Source organism: Myodes glareolus, chromosome 12 (genome assembly GCF_982192425.1).
Source record: "Myodes glareolus chromosome 12, mMyoGla1.1, whole genome shotgun sequence".
Classification (NCBI taxonomy): Eukaryota; Metazoa; Chordata; class Mammalia; order Rodentia; family Cricetidae; genus Myodes; species Myodes glareolus.
Genome location: NC_142037.1, coordinates 65,834,559 through 65,854,493, shown reverse-complemented (window position 1 = coordinate 65,854,493; position 19,935 = coordinate 65,834,559). Strand labels below are relative to the sequence as shown.

General features: G+C 34.3%; 1 protein-coding gene across 15 annotated transcripts in view; it reads left to right on the top strand.

Moving 5' to 3' along the window:
* Window positions 1-19,935, top strand: part of Mycbp2 (MYC binding protein 2) — a 226,498-nt gene that overhangs the window by 157,831 nt on the left and 48,732 nt on the right. For 5 of the 15 annotated variants that reach the window (XM_087912283.1, XM_087912277.1, XM_087912278.1 and 2 more), the window contains 5 exons: window positions 4,960-5,034; window positions 7,438-7,662; window positions 8,509-8,641; window positions 9,772-9,894; window positions 12,436-12,615. In XM_087912283.1, the coding sequence (XP_087768409.1) occupies window positions 4,960-5,034; window positions 7,438-7,662; window positions 8,509-8,641; window positions 9,772-9,894; window positions 12,436-12,615 (736 nt within the window). The remainder of the gene's footprint in view (window positions 1-4,959; window positions 5,035-7,437; window positions 7,663-8,508; window positions 8,642-9,771; window positions 9,895-12,435; window positions 12,616-19,935) is intronic. The other 10 variants (XM_087912289.1, XM_087912281.1, XM_087912280.1 and 7 more) reach the window with 7 other exon arrangements.

Sequence of the window (19,935 nt, the reverse complement as noted above, 5' to 3'; positions counted from 1 at the left end):
TTCATACATATAGCATTTTTACTTCAAAAGTGCTTGAATACTTAAGTGCTTCAGTGTAATGAAAGTGGAATTTGGCAGGGGTAAGGCTCCTCATGCTTATTTTGATCTGTCACAAACAGTAGGTAATAAATTAAAACTAAACTTAATGAGTTCGTTTCAAAGAGGTGGGAAGTTAAAATGGTTGTCCTTTTTTAAAAATTATTTACAATGAATTCCAACCCAATAGTTAAGAAAATAGAATTACTGTGCATTCAGAAATAGGTATAATTATTGGTTTGTTCTGTTGACCGTTGGCAGTTATTTCTGTGTAATGTCTATCTCTGGATCCCTTACGTCATGATTTACAGTACTGTTGTGTTAATGTAAGATGTGACTTTTAGACTGTATTCCATATAACCTTAGATTGAGAGAACCATTACAGTTCCTTGATATTGAAGTATTTGGTTAAGTCTTGTATGTTAGAGTACTATATCACAAAATAGGTAATAACCACACTACTTTATTGGTTTAACCACAAAGTATGAATTTTCTACTTCACTATGTGTTCCATATGACATCACTAATAGTAACACTGGTGTGGTAGACTTGGGAATTGATAACTAGTTGACAATATGGTAGAAAGCAGATAGGTACTGTGTACATTAAGTTTCCCTCTTATTTCAAGTGTACGTCGTCTGTAAGAGTGGAAAGGACTTTTTTCATTCACTACCACTATTTATTGAATTTAGGTTTCTTTATCTTCAAACCATTTGTGCGTACACACACCTACGTGAATGCTTGCACATGTGCATGCATGGGTCTTATTTTAATTTTGAGATCCTTAGTGGTAGGAACTAAAAAATATTCTTACTAATGTTTCTTGCATCTATAGTGTTACTCATAGTAGTCTGTCAGTATTACTTGATAACTAATTTGAGTGCTTTTGTCTGGTATAATCATTCTGCTTAAAATAATTCCTGACACGTATGTGTGCTTCTTACCTGTTTGGTTCATGTCATTCTTACTGTGACACTGTCTTGTTAAATTTATTGCTCTAATTTTTCCAAGATTTTAAATACTAGTGGAACAGGTGCTATAGCTTGGTGTGGTTCCAAGGGGTCTGTTTTTATGTTTAGTTTGCTTTGGTATAATGAAGAGATAAGTATAGCTATAAAATGATAAATAGTTGCATAATCAGCCATTTTGTTTTGTGATAAGCTATGGAATGTCTTAACTTAGGAGGTAACATCTAATGCAGATGGGAAGGAAATGAATATAGTGTAATTCAAAGTAATAGAACCTATTACAAAAATCACTATTAGTTGGAATAAACTACCAAATTTAAATATGAATATTTGTAAAACTAGTCATTAAATGAAGATAATTATCATAACATGTACTGACGGTAAATACGTCAATGAAAGTTTTAAAAATGAAATTCTGTGAGGGATTGGCTCAGCCTGTAAAGTTTCTTGTCTGGTGGCAAGTCCTGAGTTCAATCTTCAGAGCTCACATAAAACTTCAGGGCAAGTTGGTAAAAGCTTGTAATCCTAACTCTGGGGACACAGAGACAGGCTTATCCCTAGGACTCATTGTTCTGATTGGTGAACCCCAGGCCAGTGAGAGATCTCAAAGGAGGTAGACAGTCCTGAGGATGACATCTGAAGTCATACACATACACACGTTGACAACATATATATATAAACATAAAAATCAGTTAATAAACTAACTTCTGTGATTTGAAAACTATAAAGCCTAATGTTACCCTTTAATTCAATTCCTTATGTTCTGGTGACCCCTAACTGTAAAATTGTTACTTCATGCCTGTATTTTTGCTGCCGTTATTAAGTGTAATGTAAACATCTAATATGCAGGATACTTGATATACTACCCTCAAAGAGGTCGCAATACACAGGTCAAGAATTGCTGCTATAAAATATTAGTTAGAATAAAATTTTATACCTCTTGGAAAATATAACTAAGGAGAGATACATATGGCATAGGAGACATTTGCCCACCTAGAATGAAAAGCTTAACTTTTTGAAATGAGCTTATTTTTATAATTGGAGGGATTCATGACTTCAAACTTAAATTCCCAATTTTTATGTACTTTGTCAAAATGTCAAATATACATTGTAAGAAATATTGAAGAGAAAAGAGAATAAATATAAAGGAAGACTAGTGAGTGTATTCTGAGTTCTTGCAGAGACAGTGAGGGTGTCTGAACATTTGCATGCACATGTGCAGATCACTTCCTATCCGGACTAGTTGTTGCTCACCTAGAGAAAGTACAGTGATATTAAAAAATTAGGAGTACTAAAGATTTGGAGCAAAATTAAGGGAAACATTGCGACTTGTGATTCTCTTGTAGCATCATGAAGTTGGTAGTTAGCAAATATTTCTTGTGTTTTATAGACATTCTTTTGGAATCCTTAATGCCTGGCAATTCAGGTTTGATATACTTGAGGTTTCCTTCTTTTTATCTCTGAGTCAGTTTGGGTTTATGTGTTAGGCTGTTTTAATAATAATAATATTATTTATTAACAATAAATAATTGTTAAATAATTAATAGTAAATATTAGAGATAATTAATAAATAATATTGAATGGTAATTATTTAATGCAGCAAGTGTGCTGTTATTAGATTATTTTAATCTGCACTATTTCATTTATTCATTATTTATTTTCTTAATGAGAATGAGGTTCAGTTAAAGTAATACTGTAATATTTTATATATGTATAGTTTTGATCTTCCTGTATTTTTCTACATTAGAATTAGCAGCCCTTAGCTCTGCTTTTCTCGTAGAGTGATATTTTTTAACGAACATTTGATGCATTGAATAATACATTTTCATGGCAATAATTATTAGTTTATAAAAAGTCTTCTTTGCCTTAAATTGTTATTTTAGAAGTGCATGTTGCTGCTGGTTTCTAATATGCGTTAATATGCTCATTCTAATGAAAATTTTGTCTTTATATTAGAATTTAAGAATGAAGTAATTTAAATTATTGTGTTTGTGCATCTTTGGGGTGCCATATTAAGCTTTGAAGGTATATAGTATGAAACCTTTATCTTTTATAGTAATCAGGAATTGAGACTTTAAATAAATTGCTATTTTGGTAAACATTCATATCATTAGCTAAAATATTCCTAAGTCTTCAAAAGAAAACTCTTCAGTTCTTTCATTTTTAATCTCCTGATTTCAATTTGGTAAATGTCTTAATACTTTATAAATAATTTAAATTTATATTAAATTTTCATAGTCTAAGAATTTTCTGCAACTGTAGGAACTAAAGAAAAATGTGCAAAATTCGAATTTATCTATAATTAGAATATACAAAATTTATTTCATTGGCAATCTATTGCCATAACTAGTAGCTACATCATTTTAAATATCATTATACATGTTACTGACTTAGCAGACACAAGTTTGCAAGATGAAATTAGAAGATTATAAGCTTAAAGAATCACTACATTTAGTCTGTAATGCTGACTCGATATGCATTGTTTTTAAGCAGTTGCTTTTCATGTTGCTTTTAGTACTAAAGTAGTGTATAATGAGTGTGAGATACTTTGAAAATCTTGATTTTGTGTTATGTCAAGCTGTCTGCATCATTATTTTCTGGGAGGGAGAACAGCCATGGAACAAACACTCCAGAAGTTCTTGTTACATTGATTGATCAATATGGCTATTATTTTTCTCAGAATAACATTTTGGAATGCTTTATGAAGTTTTTGTTTTACCTAAAGAGAGAGGACCTATTGACCACATGTTCTAAAATTAAGAAATGACAACTTGGGTTTCAGTTTTGTTTTAAATTTGTAGGCACATTACTAGAAACTCATTTTTATGTATCTGATATAATTAGTACTTATATATGTGTGTTGTGTGTGTATATATGTTACTGTATTCACTCATACATAATTTAAGGAAATAGAGATAGAAAACCAATATCTTCTCATTGTCTAAAATGACATAAGTGATCAGGAATTTTTATTTTTTCCTTCCATGTTAAAGTCTTCTGTGACAGATTAACACTTGAATGCCCTCTTCTTTTGTCCAAACAGAATAAACTGTGAACAGTCTTTACATAAGCAATATACTTGTAGGGTTGCTGCACACTGAATAATTTTTAGTTTCAGGTAAAATTAAGTATAGGTTGATAATATGATGTATCTGTGTAAAACATGTGTCATGTAATTGTCATTAGAGTGTTTGTGAAAATACTTTTATTTTTAGGACCATATTGTCATGAACTAATTGTCCTTTAACAGACTACTTTTAGAATTCAGCATAGTGGTCCTAAGTGCATTCGACTTCCTAAATTCTGAGATGAACCAGTTACTTGTCTTTTTATAAGATTCAGCTTGCATTTCTGTATGCTTTTCTTAAAATATTTGCTAATAATTTTTGGAAAATTTTCTAAAGGTCGGTTTTTCTTGCTTGCTTGCTTTCTTCCTTCCTTTCTATCTTTTTCCTCTTTTTTCTTCCACCTTAATAGAAGGAAGAAAGTATTTCAATGACTTGTTTTTCTTTTGGGTTGACTTTTTTTTATTTTGATATTAAAAGTGATGGTTTACACACATGCCATTATTTCTAAGAGGTACATTTTCTATGTAGTTTCTATTGTTGACATCTGTATAAAACAGCAGATTGTACTCTGTTATGAAACAAATCTGGCTTGTACTTGAACAAGTAATGTTCTCATTAAGGGAATTCAAGGTTTCCTTCGTGACTAACTCTTAAGCCTTCCAGCCAAGTCTGGCTCTTGATGTTAGTAAATGGCATGACACACTATATCTACGGAGAGCTTTTGACAAAACCTTGTGGTTTACTCAGGCGGCTTCAGTTTCACTTCAGGAAAATACTATTTCATGCTGTGTTGGAGTTCAGAAATGTGACTCTGTGCGTGTCTTCTGCGGATGATACTCTGATCCCTTTCCCTTTGATATTTTTCTTTCTTAAACTTTGTCACTCAGAATATCTTTAATGCTAGCCAAGGAGTCAGGGATTTGGACGTATTTTCATGGACTTCCAAAGCTTTTTCCCCCCAGGTGAGTTTACTGTAAGGAACAATTGTACATTGTCCAGGTGTTTCCGCATGTACAACAGGTTTTATATTGTGTCTGTGAGGCTTTGCTTGGGATCAGTAACTGAAATTTACCAGGGGGAGGAGTCTGCAACGTTCTGCAGTTTCCCCTCTCATTTTGCTCAGACGTATCTTACCATTCTAAATGAAGTTTTTCATGGCTTCATGGGTGCAGTGGTTTTCTGATGAGCTTCCCCAACAGTTTTTTGCAAGTTACTTTGTTCAGAAAGAAATTATGTAGGCGGTGGTGTTGTGACCTTATAACGGACCCCCAGCCTGCTCTTTCAAATTGATCTTTTGAATATTTATTTTAGATAAGGGGTCAGGAATTCAACGAGAAATATATATATACATACATACACACACATACACACACACGCATATATGGTTGAAATTCACCAATTTTATATTTTGGTATACAATCTCACATATCTATCTGTATTGAAAAAATGTACACTTTAAGATTGCTTTACAATGGCAAACACAGTCATGATTTTATGTCCATCAATTATTTTCATACAGTTTACTACAAAAGAACTACTTTTATCTTTTACAAAAGATGCCTTGTTTTCTATTCATTTTATATAGCTTCATTAATGATTAGATAAAATATTGTTTTGATAAGTCTCTCATATTTGATGATTAGGTTACGATTATCATTAGCTTACTCTCCACTGTCACCCTTGAGGTTGCAGTTACTGTGAAATCTTGTAAATGCTGCCAGAAGATCACAACACTGAAATCTTTTCAGCCCCAGTCGTGCTCTTGCTGTTATTTTTAATGACAATGTGCAACTTTAAAAGGCATTTGTAAATAGGGCTACAAGTTGCCTCCTCTAATTATGACATAATGTTTTTACTGAAATTTACCATTGACAAGAATTTTTAGACGTTTACTCAAAACTCTTGTAATTATATTAGCACTGTTTTATCCTATTATACTTTTTAATTTATTTTTAATGTTCTCTTTATATTTATAAAAGTATATATTGAGAGATTTTTTTTACAAATATATATACATAGTAATATGAATGCCTAATTTAATTTACTTACAAATCTAGTATTCTTCCAAAGTCATTAAAGGTCTTATTTCCAGTAAGTTGTCAGTATGTAAAGGCTATTGATATATGCAGTGTAATTATAATAAATGTAAACAAATTATTTCCATATTATTTGTTTAAGTAAAACTTAATGGTCTTTCATTACCACCATGTGATTTACAAAGTTTCTTGTGAGGAGCCTAGATTATGGGTACATACCTGAGATCCCATGACTCAGGAGACTAAATAAGGAGAGTTATTAATTACTGCCCAGTCAGGATTACATAACAAGACTTAGTCTCAGAACAACAATAAAAAAGCTAGTAATTATTTTTATAGCATTACCAAAGTATATAAAAGTTTCTGAATCTACATATATTTTAGCCCCAGTACTTATTTTAATAGTCTGTTGCCTTTGTTGAATACACATGCATCTGCTAATACAAAAATGCTTATATAGAAAGCTGCTATAAAAGTTTATCATGTGTAATACTAGTTCTGTCATTATTTATATAACTTTATTCTTACTTTATCCTATTTTTATATGCATCATATGGTTATTTCTTCTCAATACAAATCATAGAGTACCTTCTATTATATTTAAAGGTTTTTTTTTTAAGAAGTGATGATTGTAGGCTGGAGTTGTAGATCCCTACTTGCCTGACTTATGCAAGGGCTTGATTTTAATCCTCAATACCACCAAGAAAGCAATATAATGGGAATGGAAGAACCCCTAATGTGAAACAAAACAAAGTACATGTGTATTGTTATACCTCTCTGATGTATTCCATTGGAAATAATTCATCATAACATTGAATTCAACAGGAAATGTAGAGCAGAGTCATTGCAGTTAGACACATCACTTTTTAGTATATATACAGAGAGAGAAATAGAGCTTCTTTTCTTTAAAATGTACTTTTAGTGCTAATCTCTCCTCTCTACTAAAACTAAGCCTTTTCTTTTTCTACCACCAGTGTTGATATGCAGTAGTGGTGGTCTAGCAAATCCAGAAAGATATTTCATTTGTATTGGGTTTGCTAAAATGTTATAAGCATTATTTCATGTACTATAGTGTCGTATTTCTCAAATTTAGGGTTACAAAAGACAGAAATTAATTTCCTGTTCCTGCCAGGTTTTTTTCTCCTCAATTTTATTTTGAATATCAGTGTTCAAAATTAAAAGGTTTCTTAGTAGTGGTATTTGCTAATATTTTAATTATGTATTCTTAGTTGGAAATATTGTGGACTTGTTCAAAGGTTCTTAATAGGATTATGAAAGTAGTAATAGATTATATTTTGTTCATTTTTCTTTTCCTATTCAAATTTTCAGGAACCTAAAACTAATACTGATGACTTTTTCAAAGACATAAACTCCTGCTGCCCACAGGAAGCAACAATGCAAGAACAAGATAACCCATTCTTGAGAGGCGGGCCAGGCATGTACAAGGTAGTGAAGACAGGACCTTCAGGTCACAACATCAGAAGCTGTCCTAACCTTAGAGGTATCCCAATTGGAATGTTAGTTCTGGGAAACAAAGTCAAAGCAGTGGGAGAGGTATGGATTCTTGAAGCTTCATGACTTTTATGATACTCTTTTTTAATGTAATATAATCAAGTATCACTTTCTTCCAGATTGTCATTACCACCTCAGGTTCTTAAGTGTTCATATTGTTGACTTTTACTTGTATTGGAAATAGTAACATAACTTTCTGTGCTTTTTAAAAAAAGTTATTCTCATAATTATCTCATGAAAGCTATTTGTATTGTTATATTAACAAGTAAGTTGTATTGTGTATGTAAATGTTCCGTATTTGAAAATTTTTCACTATTATAAATGTACTGTTATGGCTTGTCAGCACTGAAAAGATTTTCTATGAATTGGAATGGAGATGTGACCTTCCAAAATTTTTCATTTTTTGTTCCCGTTCACAGGTCTCACTGAAGTCCTGAGCAAATAAAATTATTCTTTAGACCACTGTGGCCTTTGCCTCCGCAGATAAGCTTGAAGATGTAGTGTGTCATGCTATTTCCTAGGGTTAGGGTCATCTTCACATTACACTGTAGGCACCAGTAACTTAGTAATAATAAGTAAGTTTTGTCAGGACATTTTAGACTAAAAGATGAGCTTTGGGTTTTAAGAATATTAAAATTATTCAGACATGATCTTTATCCTTTAAAGGTAATGTTTTAGTTAATGACTTAAATAAACAATATTTTACAGAAGTTTTTAATTCTGTCTTACCTCAGGCTGTGGTCTTAATTTCAGAAACTAATTTCACAGTAGAAAAGTATTGGAGTCATTTATTATATTGTTACGAATCACTTAAGCTTTTTACTGGTTTTCATTCTGGGTGCCCTGAAAGAATCAAGCCAATCAATCATGCTTTCTGTTATGTACCAGGTAACCAATTCTGAAGGGACATGGGTGCAGCTGGATAAGAACAGCATGGTAGAGTTCTGTGAGAGTGATGAAGGAGAGGCATGGTCCTTAGCTAGAGACAGAGGCGGAAACCAGTACCTACGGCATGAAGATGGCAAGTTGGCTTAAATTTGTGATTTATTTTGATAAAATTTTAACATACATATGTTTTATGTTTACTGCATTATCTTTTCCTCAAAGAGGTTTTTGAATGTTTATTTTTTAAATAAAAGAAAACCCAAAGGTTTAAACATTTTACAGCTTGCAAAATTGACTTGTAAAATATATTAGTACTAAATGGCCACAAAGGAGAAAATTACAAGAACTCTGAGAACATAATTATCTATCTTCTCTAATACTAGGAAAAACTTTGTTTTGTTTAACTAACATACATTTGTATGCCTTATTCTTCAGTACAAGTATGGACCTGAATTTTACTCCTACCATGAGCTGGAAGTTCAGTTTTCAACCAGTTGCAGAATTGTGTGAGGAAACCTCTTTTAGCTGAATTTTCTCTCAAGAAAGGAATGTTGAATAAGTGCTCAGCATTTTTGGTGCAGAGTCCTATTTGTTGTTGTTAGAATTAGCTTTCAGCTTTAGCTTTCAGCATTGATCTCACTAAGATGTCCATTTTTGTCCCTGTCTGTTTATTCTGATGGTGACAAAATATTTTTCAATATCTTACCAAGATGCAGAGTCTCTTGTGACAGATAGAAGGCTGCAATCCTTATATTCCCAGTGTGTCGTTACAAAGTTCAATAATTGTGAAGTAATTGATAAACACTATAATTAGCTTATCAAAGTAAGTAGAGTTGTTGAAGGCATAGATAGATAGATAGATAGATAGATAGATAGATAGATAGATAGATAGATAGGTAGGTAGATAGATAGATAGATAGATAATCTTTATTCCTGATATAGTGTCCAACTTATTTTTAAAATGCCCTTGTATAAATTGTTTGCAATAAGTTTTACTTACCCAGAAATATACTCAGTAATATACCATGCCACTTAAGAGCAAGATCCAGTTTTTAAATTTCTGTCTTTATTTGATTAACAAAAGCAAAATTTGTTATATTGTTTGAACTGCTAGCTGATCTGATTCAGAGCTAGACTTTGCTCAGCTCTGCCTGTGGGATCAGATTAAATTAAACCATTATAAACTCTTTATTAGAATTTTCTCTGACATATGAATAGGGAATAACATATACAAAATTAACTTGGTAGCTGTGACTTTTATTGTAGAACAAGTTCTTCTGGATCAGAATTCTCAAACTCCTCCTCCAAGCCCTTTCTCAGTACAAGCTTTTAATAAAGGGGCAACTTGCAGTGCCCAAGGATTTGATTATGGCCTCGGAAATAATAAAGGTAGGTGTCTGAGTGAGTCTTTTCCTTATGACTTCAGTAAGTTTTCGTTACTTTTTCTCATTTTTTCTTCCCACATAGCCTCATTAAATTACAAAGCTCTAACACTCGAATGTTTAAAAGGTGCTCTTTTTCACAGTGGATTGTTTTATACCACTCTCAGCTTGTGTTTACTGGAGATCTTGTTCACATTGTCTCTGCTTCAGAGGCACTCATTCTGAATCACTACATCTAGTAAATAATGTGACCTGTTATTGGACAGTAATGTAAATGAGCAACAAAGAGTTTTCCTAATCAGCCCATTAAAATTTTCTCTTAGCAATGTTTTATGTGGGCTTTATAAATTATATGTGGTTTTAAATCTCTAACCTGGATAAGTTAATTAAATTACAGTTATATAAAATAATGCATTTGAACATGGTCTGTATAATGAACTAGAAAGCAGCAAAACAGGAAAGGCTAAAGCATTCGAATATAAAATGTGTTTATAACAGGTGTTTTTTATGCATTAATGAACAGGTCAACATCATAGAAAATCTAAACTGTTCTGCTGGGATAATTTGCTTCTGAAATTTATCCAAAATTGCCTTTCTGGTTAAATTCCGATAGGTTCTTTCTAATGCACCTAATCTGAATTCCTTGAAAATGTTCAATATTGTGAGACGGTAGCAAAGCACTGAATGATGTATAGCACGGTGAAGGTTCTTGACACGGAGTTAGTTGACTTTTAAAGTTTATTCAAGCCAGAATAATAGTCTAGTAGTCTCAGCATAGACGGGGGCAGGAAGCCAGCCTAGATTTGATTTGAAATCCAAAGAGGTTATGTAAATAACAAGACCCTCTCCAAAAGAAAAAAAAAAATTTAAAAAAAACAGTATTTTTTTTCCTAGGCGTTCATTTCTAGGAACACATACAAAGTGAATTTACCTGACTTGGGGTTATTGAAAAATGCAAAATTGTTTTGATGTATGAGAAATGATTAATTTAAAATCCACTTCTGTAATTAGCCTCATCCATGCCGACAGCTTCCTTTGCTCTCTTTAGTGGCTCTCACCTGCTGCATGCTCCCCTTACTCTGATTTCCATATCACAGAGAAGGTGTGGGTAGTGTGCGCTTTGTGCTCCCTTTCTCTATTAGCTTCAGTTCTTAAATGAAGACGCAACTGTTTCCTTACTGCCACTGGTCTTGTAGAATAAAGCCTGCTAAAGCCATGTTTTGTCTAAATGTATGCTTTCACCCTGAGAGCGTTGCTGTCACTGTACTGACTGCTGCTACTGTAAGTCAGTCTTTAAAATGGAATTTACTAAAGCATCAGAAAATAAAATTAATTTTTAAGAAATACAGGCATTGCTGTAAGCATTTATTAAATGGAAATCAAAAGTACTTTTAAAGTGCTTTTGTAAATAGTTTAAAATAGCACACATTTAGGACTTGTTATTTATATTGAGAAAAAGCATTTAGAAAGTTAAATTTGATGAACTACATCTAACTACTGTTTAACTTAACAAATGTTCTCATTTTCTCTTGGCTTCTCTACTACCCAAGATTAAGAAATTATTTTTATTTAGAACAACAGTTTATATAGTGTTTTATAAACTATAAAATATTTTCTGGAATCTAAAGTGTTTATTTAAGAGAAATCAGTACTTGTGTAACTTAAATACGTAATTCCGTATAAATTTGTGCCACTTGGCAGCTCAGTTGAGATTTTCCACTTAGATTTAGTAACTAGAGCTTGTAATGTACTGTCAGATTCTGCTTCAGCCTGTCTGAATATGAGGCTTCCCCTTCAGAATCGTGTAAACTACAGCATATATTTTCACAAATTGTTTTTGTCTAGTTGCATTATTTTTGTCTTAAGCTATATTATTAATATCTTTCAAATTTAATTATAAGGAAAATGTCAGTCAAATTAGGTAACTCATATTTTGTATTATAGGAATTACAAAATTATCTCTCTAAGCAAAATAATTCCTGCTTTTACAAAAATACAATTTTCTTAGCAGTAGTCACTTTTAAATGAAAGTATTAACTTATTACTATGATATAGTTGTATTGCTGAGTAGAAAATATACTTTGTCCCTATGAAGACTGCATGATATGTATGGAAAGGAAGTTATGCAGTACTTATTTCTCATGTAGTACAAGTTAGGCAGGGTGGCATTAGTCCTTACTGAGCACCATGGAATAAATACCTTTTTACCATACCTAGCATCTTCATTTCTTTGCTCCTCACCAACACGATGTTGAATGAACTTACATACATCCCTCAGATCCTTTATTCTGTCATAAATAATGGGGGAAGTTATATGTGGATTAGGTGGATTTGTTTCTGTGGACTACTGTATAAGACTGGTGGAGTATGTCCAGTGAAAACCGCAAAACCAACCAGCATGTAGAATCAGATCCCTTATTTGAGGACAGTGAGCACCAGCTTTCCCTTTTCTGAATTGGGATAGCCTTATTTACTGTTCAGTTTGCCTGACTGCCATAAAGCACCATTTACTTTGCCATTTTGGATGTTAATGAGTAACAAGTTGTAGTTTTGACTGTTTTGCCCACTGCAGGTGATCAACTGAGTGCCATATTGAATTCCATTCAGTCACGGCCCAATCTCCCAGCTCCTTCCATCTTTGATCAAGCTGCAAAACCTCCCTCTTCCCTAGTCCACAGCCCATTTGTGTTCGGACAGCCCCTTTCCTTCCAGCAGCCTCAGCTTCAGAGTAAGTCTGTCAGCCATACTTGCCTCATCAAGCATTTCTGAAGCTTTTTTCTGAGTTATTGATCAGTCTATTCATTATAAACTCTCCTGACTGGTTTTATTTAATTAGATGTTATTCCTCCCATATTTTTGAAATATTTAAATTATCCAGAGCTAAGACATTTGTTTTCAATTATTTTTGAATTACATGGAGTTATTAAAACTATATAAAGACCCATTGTTCTTTATATATATTCTAACTATAGCAAATTCATACTATAAAACATGATATAGAAAGAACTTTCTATATCATGTTTTATTTTTTGATATGCATGGCTTTGGTAAGCATTAGTTATAGTGATAACGTTCATTGAGTTTTTGTTATTTGTTACATGCCCCAAAAGAATAAAACTATTTCACTGTGGCATTTGGTTAGAAAGGGAAGATGCATGTCTGTTTCTTCTACATGAATTTGGTATTCATAAACTGTATAGCAATTTGGATTTCCAAATTTTCTTTGTCATTTCCTCACCTCTTTTGTATTTTGTTCCTCATCCATTATATTGATTATTTGATTACAGTTTTACTTTCTAGGATTGCACTAGCCCTTTACCTATAATAGTAGCCTACGTTGGTTTAGAAGATAAATTCAAATAAATCACACTTAACTGAGTTTTTAGTTCTCTTAAAAGTTTTCTGAGCCTTCCCACATAAATAAACTGCTCTGTAACAATAGGTTCTTTTGTCATTCAGATACTCTTTCCAGATAAACACACTGACTAAAATACTTTATGCAAGCCTCACTTCCTAGCCCTTCTTTTTACCTTTCCTTATTTGCCTGAAATTCAACTTTAATTGTTGCCTATGCCTCAGTTTACAAACCCACTGTATGGTTTTAAATGCCTGACCTCTTCACTTACAGTACATTCACATTTAAGCCTAAACTACTATTTTACAACAAGATTTTGGTAACTGTTGTTAGGGTTGCTGAAGAGAATACTGGAGAGTCTATGTAGCAAATTATATTGTTTGTTGTTGTAGTATGGTCAATGTAAGTTAAAGAATATACAAGACTATGAACCTTGATGGGTTTATATTATGTGATAGGCATGTTTTTTACAGGTAGTTTGTACATGTGGTTGATATCACTCTCTACCTTATTGACATGTCTATTCCCATGTATCTCTTAAGACTTCCAAGGAAACAGACTAGTGTGACATACCCTTTTCCATTGATGATAAGTAGTGTTTCAGAAGAATGAAAACAAGTGAAAACTCAGTCTTGACCTACTAATTTTATAAAGCAATGGATGTTTTAGAATTAGATATGCTCTAGTTGCAGGATGTTCTAAAAGGGAAAAGGAAGACAAACAATACACTCAGATGAACAATTCTTATTAAACAAATTTAAATTCATTAAAATTTGATTTTAATAAGATAAGTTTGCCTAATAATGATACCATATGTTGTTTGAGGGTTGAATTTGTCTTAATGATAGAGCACTTGCCTTTTATGTGTCTCCCCATGCAATAGAAAGATCACAATGAATTGATTTTTCTAGCTGTATTATAGATCCCAGTGTTTTATGTCATTCTATTTTCACTCACATTGTGTTTGTGTGTACCACCAGTTCCTTGACCTCTACATTACAGCACATCTGTGGCCTACACCTGTCTTCTGACCTATTCTGAATCATTACTTGGTTTTATCCCAGCAGTGTGAGGAGGCTCTTAGATCATTTTCAAATCCTCAATTTCAGCAGAGTATCCCTGAACTCTGTGTTCCAAGTTACAGAAAACATAAGTCTCTTTATCATAACATTAAAGAACTATGGGACTGAAATATAGTCTTAACATTTTGAAGAGAGGGCTGGAGAGATTGCTCAGTGGTTAAGGGCATTGGCTACTCTTTCAGAAGTCCTGAGTTCAATTCCCAGCATCCACATTGTGACTCACAACCATCTATAAAGGGTTTTGATGCCCTCTTCTCTCTGATACCCTCCTCTATCATACATTCATATGTCCAACTAGATGTGCCTAAAATACATAAATAAATCTTAAAAAATATTTCAAAAACAATTTATTCCTATTTTCTCATATGTTAGGAAAGTCAGTGTAACAGGTATCCATTAAGACCAGAACTTTATTGGCATGCATTCCACCAATATTTTATCTTATTATACACAGGATTATATTAAACCAAACTCCCTTGTTCTCACCAAATGAGGATTGTCTTATAGTTTTATGTTAATAAAGTGCTATTTGTCAATGCTCATATTAACCAGTTTTGCCTATACTGATAGTAGCACTATGAAGTAAACATCATATTTCAGCACATTAATGTGTCCTTATCTCAAATCAGTTTCCAAGTAGAGAGTGAATAAAGGATTTTCCCAGAAGTCTGCATAATAAAATAGTGGTGGCAGATTTCGGCCCATTTCTCCTGATGACCAGTGCCATGCTTTGTCTTCATCCCCATTTTCAGGAGTACACAGTCTATTATTTAACCAACAGTTTTTGAAGTTCCTTTTACAGATAGTTCTAACATTTAAAGTATTAGCTTTGGTCAGATTATCTCTTATAATTTTACTTTTTTTTTTATTAAAAATTTCCACCTCCTCCCATTTCCCTCCTCCTTTCCCCACTCCCCCTCCCCTTCCCTCTCCAGTCCAAAGAGCAGTCAGGGTTCCTTGCCCTGTGGAAAGTCCAAGGTCCTCCCCCCTCCATTCAGGTCTAGGAAGGTGAGCTTCCAAACAGACTAGACTCCCACAAAGCCAGTACATGCAGTAGAATCAAAACCCAGTGCCATTGTCCTTGGCTTCTCAGTCAGCTCTCATTGTCAGCTACGTTCAGAGAGTCCAGTCTGATCACATGCTCCATCAGTCTCAGTCTAGCTGGCCTTGGTGAGCTCCCATTAGATCAGCCCCGCTGTCTCAGCAGGTGGACACACCACCCCCTCACGTCCTGACTTCCTTGCTCATGTTCTCCCTCCTTCTGCTCCTCATTTGGACCTTGGGAGCTCAGTCCAGTGCTCCAATGTGGGTCTCTGTCTCTATCTCCATCCATCGCCAGATGAAGGTTCTATGGTGATATGCAAGATATTCATCAATGTGGCTATAGGATAGGGCCAGTTCAGGCGCCCTCTCCTCAGCTGCACAAGGAACAAGCTGGGGACATCTCCTTGGATGTAGAAGGAACAGCAAGCTGCATTCCCGCCGCCTGGCTCCCAGCTAGTTTACACCCGAAATAATTACACGGAAACTATATTCTTTTAAACACTGCCTGGCCCTCTTTTTGGGTCTGGGTTACCTCACTCAGTAAAGTGTTTTCTATTTCCAACCATTTGCCTGCAAAATTCAAGATGTCATTTTTTTTTTACCTCTGAGTAGTACTCTAATGCGTATATATTCCACACTTTGTTTATCCATTCTTCCATTGAGGGGCATCTAGGTTGTTTCCAGGTTCTGGCTATTACAAATAGTGCTGCTATGAACATAGTTGAAAAAATGCTTTTGTACTATGATAGGACATCTCTTGGGTATATTCCTAAGAGTGGTATTGCTGGATCCTGGAGTAGGTTGATCCCAAATTTCCTGAGAAACCGCCACACTGATTTCCAAAGTGGTTGCACAAGTTTGCATTCCCACCAGCAATGGATGAGTGTTCCCCTTACTCCACATCCTCTCCAGCAAAGGCTATCATTGGTGTGTTTGATTTTAGCCATTCTGGCAGGTGTAAGATGGTATCTCAAAGTTGTTTTGATTTGCATTTCCCTGATCGCTAAGGAGGTTGAGCATGACCTTAAGTGTCTTTTGGCCATTTGAACTTCTGTTGAGAATTCTCTGTTCAATTGAGTGCCCCGATTTTTAAGTGGGTTAATTAGCATTTTAAAGTCTAGTTTCTTGAGCTCTTTATATATTTTGGAGATCAGACTGTTGCAGGGTTGGTGAAGATCTTCTCCCAGTGAGTAGGTTGCCGTTTTGTCTTAATGACAGTGCTTACAGAAGCTTCTTAGTTTCAGGAGGTTCCATTTATTGATTGTTGCTCTTATTGTCAGTACTACAGGGTTTCTACGTAGAAAGTGGTGTCCTGTGCCCATGTGTTGTAGACTACTTCTCACTTTCTCTTCTATCAGGTTCAATGTGGTCAGATTAATACTGAGGTCTTTAATCCATTTGGACTTGAGTTTTGTGCATGGTGATAGATATGGATCTATTTTCATTCTTCTACAGTTTGACATCCAGTTACGCCAGCACCATTTGTTAAAGATGCTTTCTTTCTTCCATTGTATAGATTTAGCTCCTTTGTCGAAAGTCAGGTGTTCATAGGTTTGTAGATTAGTATCTGGGTCTTCGATTCGATTCCATTGGTCAACTTCTCTGTTTTTGTGCCAATACCAAGCTGTTTTCATTACTATGGCTCTATAATAGAGTTTGAAGTCAGGGATGGTAATGCCTCCAGAAGTACTTTTATTGTGTAGGATTGTTTTGACTATCCTGGGTTTTTTGTTTTTCCATATAAAGTTGATTATTGTTCTCTCAAGTTCTGTGAAGAATTTTGTTGGGATTTTGATGGGGATTGCATTGAATCTGTAGATTGCTTTTGATAGAATTGTCATTTTTACTATGTTGATCCTCCCAATCCAAGAGCATGGGAGATCCTTCCATTTTCTGGTATCCTCTTCAATTTCTTTCTTCAAAGACTTAAAGTTCTTGTCAAATAGGTCTTTCACTTTCTTGGTTAGAGTTACCCCAAGATACTTTATGTTATTTGTGACTATTGTGAAAGGTGATGTTTCTCTGATTTCCCTCTCTGCTTCCTTGTTCTTTTTGTATAGGAGGGCAAATGATTTTTTTGGAGTTGATCTTGTATCCTACCACATTACTAAAGGTGCTTATCAGCTGTAGGAGTTCTTTGGTAGAGTTTTTGGGGTCGCTTATGCACATCATATCATCTGCAAATAACGAAAGTTTGACTTTCCAATTCGAATCCCCTTGATCTCTTTATGCTGTCTTATTGCTATTGCTAGAACTTCAAGCACTGTATTGAAGAGGTATGGAGAAAGTGGACAGCCTTGTCTTGTTCCTTATTTTAGTGGGATGACTTTGAGTTTCTCTCCATTTAATTTAATGTTAGCTGTCGGCTTGCTGTATATTGCTTTTATTATATTTAGGAATGAACCTTGTATCCCTAATCTCTCCAAGACCTTTATCATAAAGGGGTGTTGAATTTTGTCAAATGCTTTTTCCACATCTAATGAAATGATCATATGGTTCTTTCCTTCAGTTTATTTATATGATGGATTACATGGATAGATTTACATATGTTGAACTAGCCCTGCATCTCTGGGATGAAGCCTACTTGATCGTAATGGATAATTTTTTTAATGTGTTCTTGGATTCTGATTGCCAGAATTTTATTGAGAATTTTTTTGCATCGATGTTCATGAGTGAGATTGGTCTGTAATTCTCTTTCTTGGTTGGGTCTTTTTGTGGTTTTGAAAGCAGGATGGCTGTAGCTTCATAAAAAGAGTTTGGCAATGACTCTTCTGATTCTATTATGTGAAACACATTAAGGAGTATAGGTATCAGCTGTTCTTGGAAGTTCTGATAAAATTCTTCATTAAAACCATCAAGTCCTGGGCCTTTTTTGGTTGGGAGGTTTTTTTTATGACAGCTTCTATTTCCTCACGACTTATGGGTCTATTTAAATTGTCCACCTGGTCTTGATTTAATTTTGGTAAATGGTGCTTATCTAAAAACAAGTCTATTTCTTTCACATTTTCCAACTTCGTGGCATATAAGCTTTTGTAGTAAGACCTAATGATTCTCTCAATTTCCTCAGTGTCTGTTGTTATGTCCCCCCACACACACACACACACAAAAAGGAAGTTTTGCAGGGGTTTGTCTTACAAGGGAATTTATGGTTAATAGGTATTCTTTGGCTTTCTCACCCCACCCCTTCTTTCTGATAAGACTGTCCTCCTAAGCCACTGGGAGTTCTCTGGTTTGTGTGAGCTTTGACGGTCCTTGAACTTTGCACTCCTCCTAGAAGCATATTCATTTGCCTGTTGAATATGTTCTCTGATGACTACTCATTTCTAGTCTTCTTCTTGTTTCCTTCCCACAAGTTATCCATGGTTTTGCACCTGTGGGTCCAGCTACCTAGGTGGTCTTATCTAGTGCTGTACTATTATCGGTATTATATGCTAATGACTCCCAAGTTTCTTGTTACCTAGCTTTATGTTTTCTTCTGTTCCAGCTTTCACACAAGTGCCATAAGAGTGAGGACTTTTTTTCATCATTGTCTTTTCTGTGCTCAGAATAGTCACTGATATATAATAATCAGTATCTTTGAGTTGTTTTGTTTTAATTTGTAAGTCATACATTTTTAAAATCAGCTATAAGATTAAATCAGTCAAAAATATCACTCATATTGTTCTAGAAGAATAGGTTATCTGTAGATTATCTTTTTTTATATAGGCATGTGTGTATATGTCTGTTGTTTGTATGTGCATATATGTGTGCGGATATACATGCCCAGCCAATTGTAGAGGCCAGAAGTCTTCGCTGGGTATCTTCTTCTATTTGTTTCAGACAGGGTGTCTCACTGGACGGCTAGCTCGCTGTTTCCTCTAGGCCAGCTGTTCACTGATGCCCGGGGTCTTCCAGTCTCCATCTTCTCAGCGCTGGCCTTAAGGTGCTTGTTCCCACATCCAGCTTTTGTGCTGGTGCTGAGGATTCAAAGTCAGAGTCTCATGCATGCATATTATATGCCAGCACACCCACTGGACCATTTCCCTAGCCCCTCTAGATTTTTATTTTCAAAAATGTTTTTAAAAGTTGTCAAAGTTTATTTCAGAGCTACTGATTAATTTTAATTGCCATGGTTGAAATGGGATGTGGGGGGGGGGGGGTGGGCAGGAATTCAGATTCTTTTTAGCTTATTCTGCTTTAAAGTTTATATGATTTAATATTGCATACACATTCAGTTTTGCATGAAAAAATCAGTAAAATGTCTAATATTTCCCAATGAGTTTTAATTTGCTTTATTTGTGTTGTGAGACTTGCCAACAATATTTAAGAAAAACAAATGCTACATACTAGGGTTGGGCTTCAGAAAAGTAGACAAATGCAGATATCAAAGTGGGGCCATTTTGAGATCTATACTTGGGAAATCATAATAATGAATCTGTTCAGAAAACCAGAAGGCAACAGTTAAACTACAAATAACATTTCTTTCTCTACTATCATGATTTCTATGTATAAACCCTTATTTACAGGTAAACAAGCACAGAAACTTAAGAAACTAAAGCATTACTAGTCTAAATAGAAATGCTCAAAT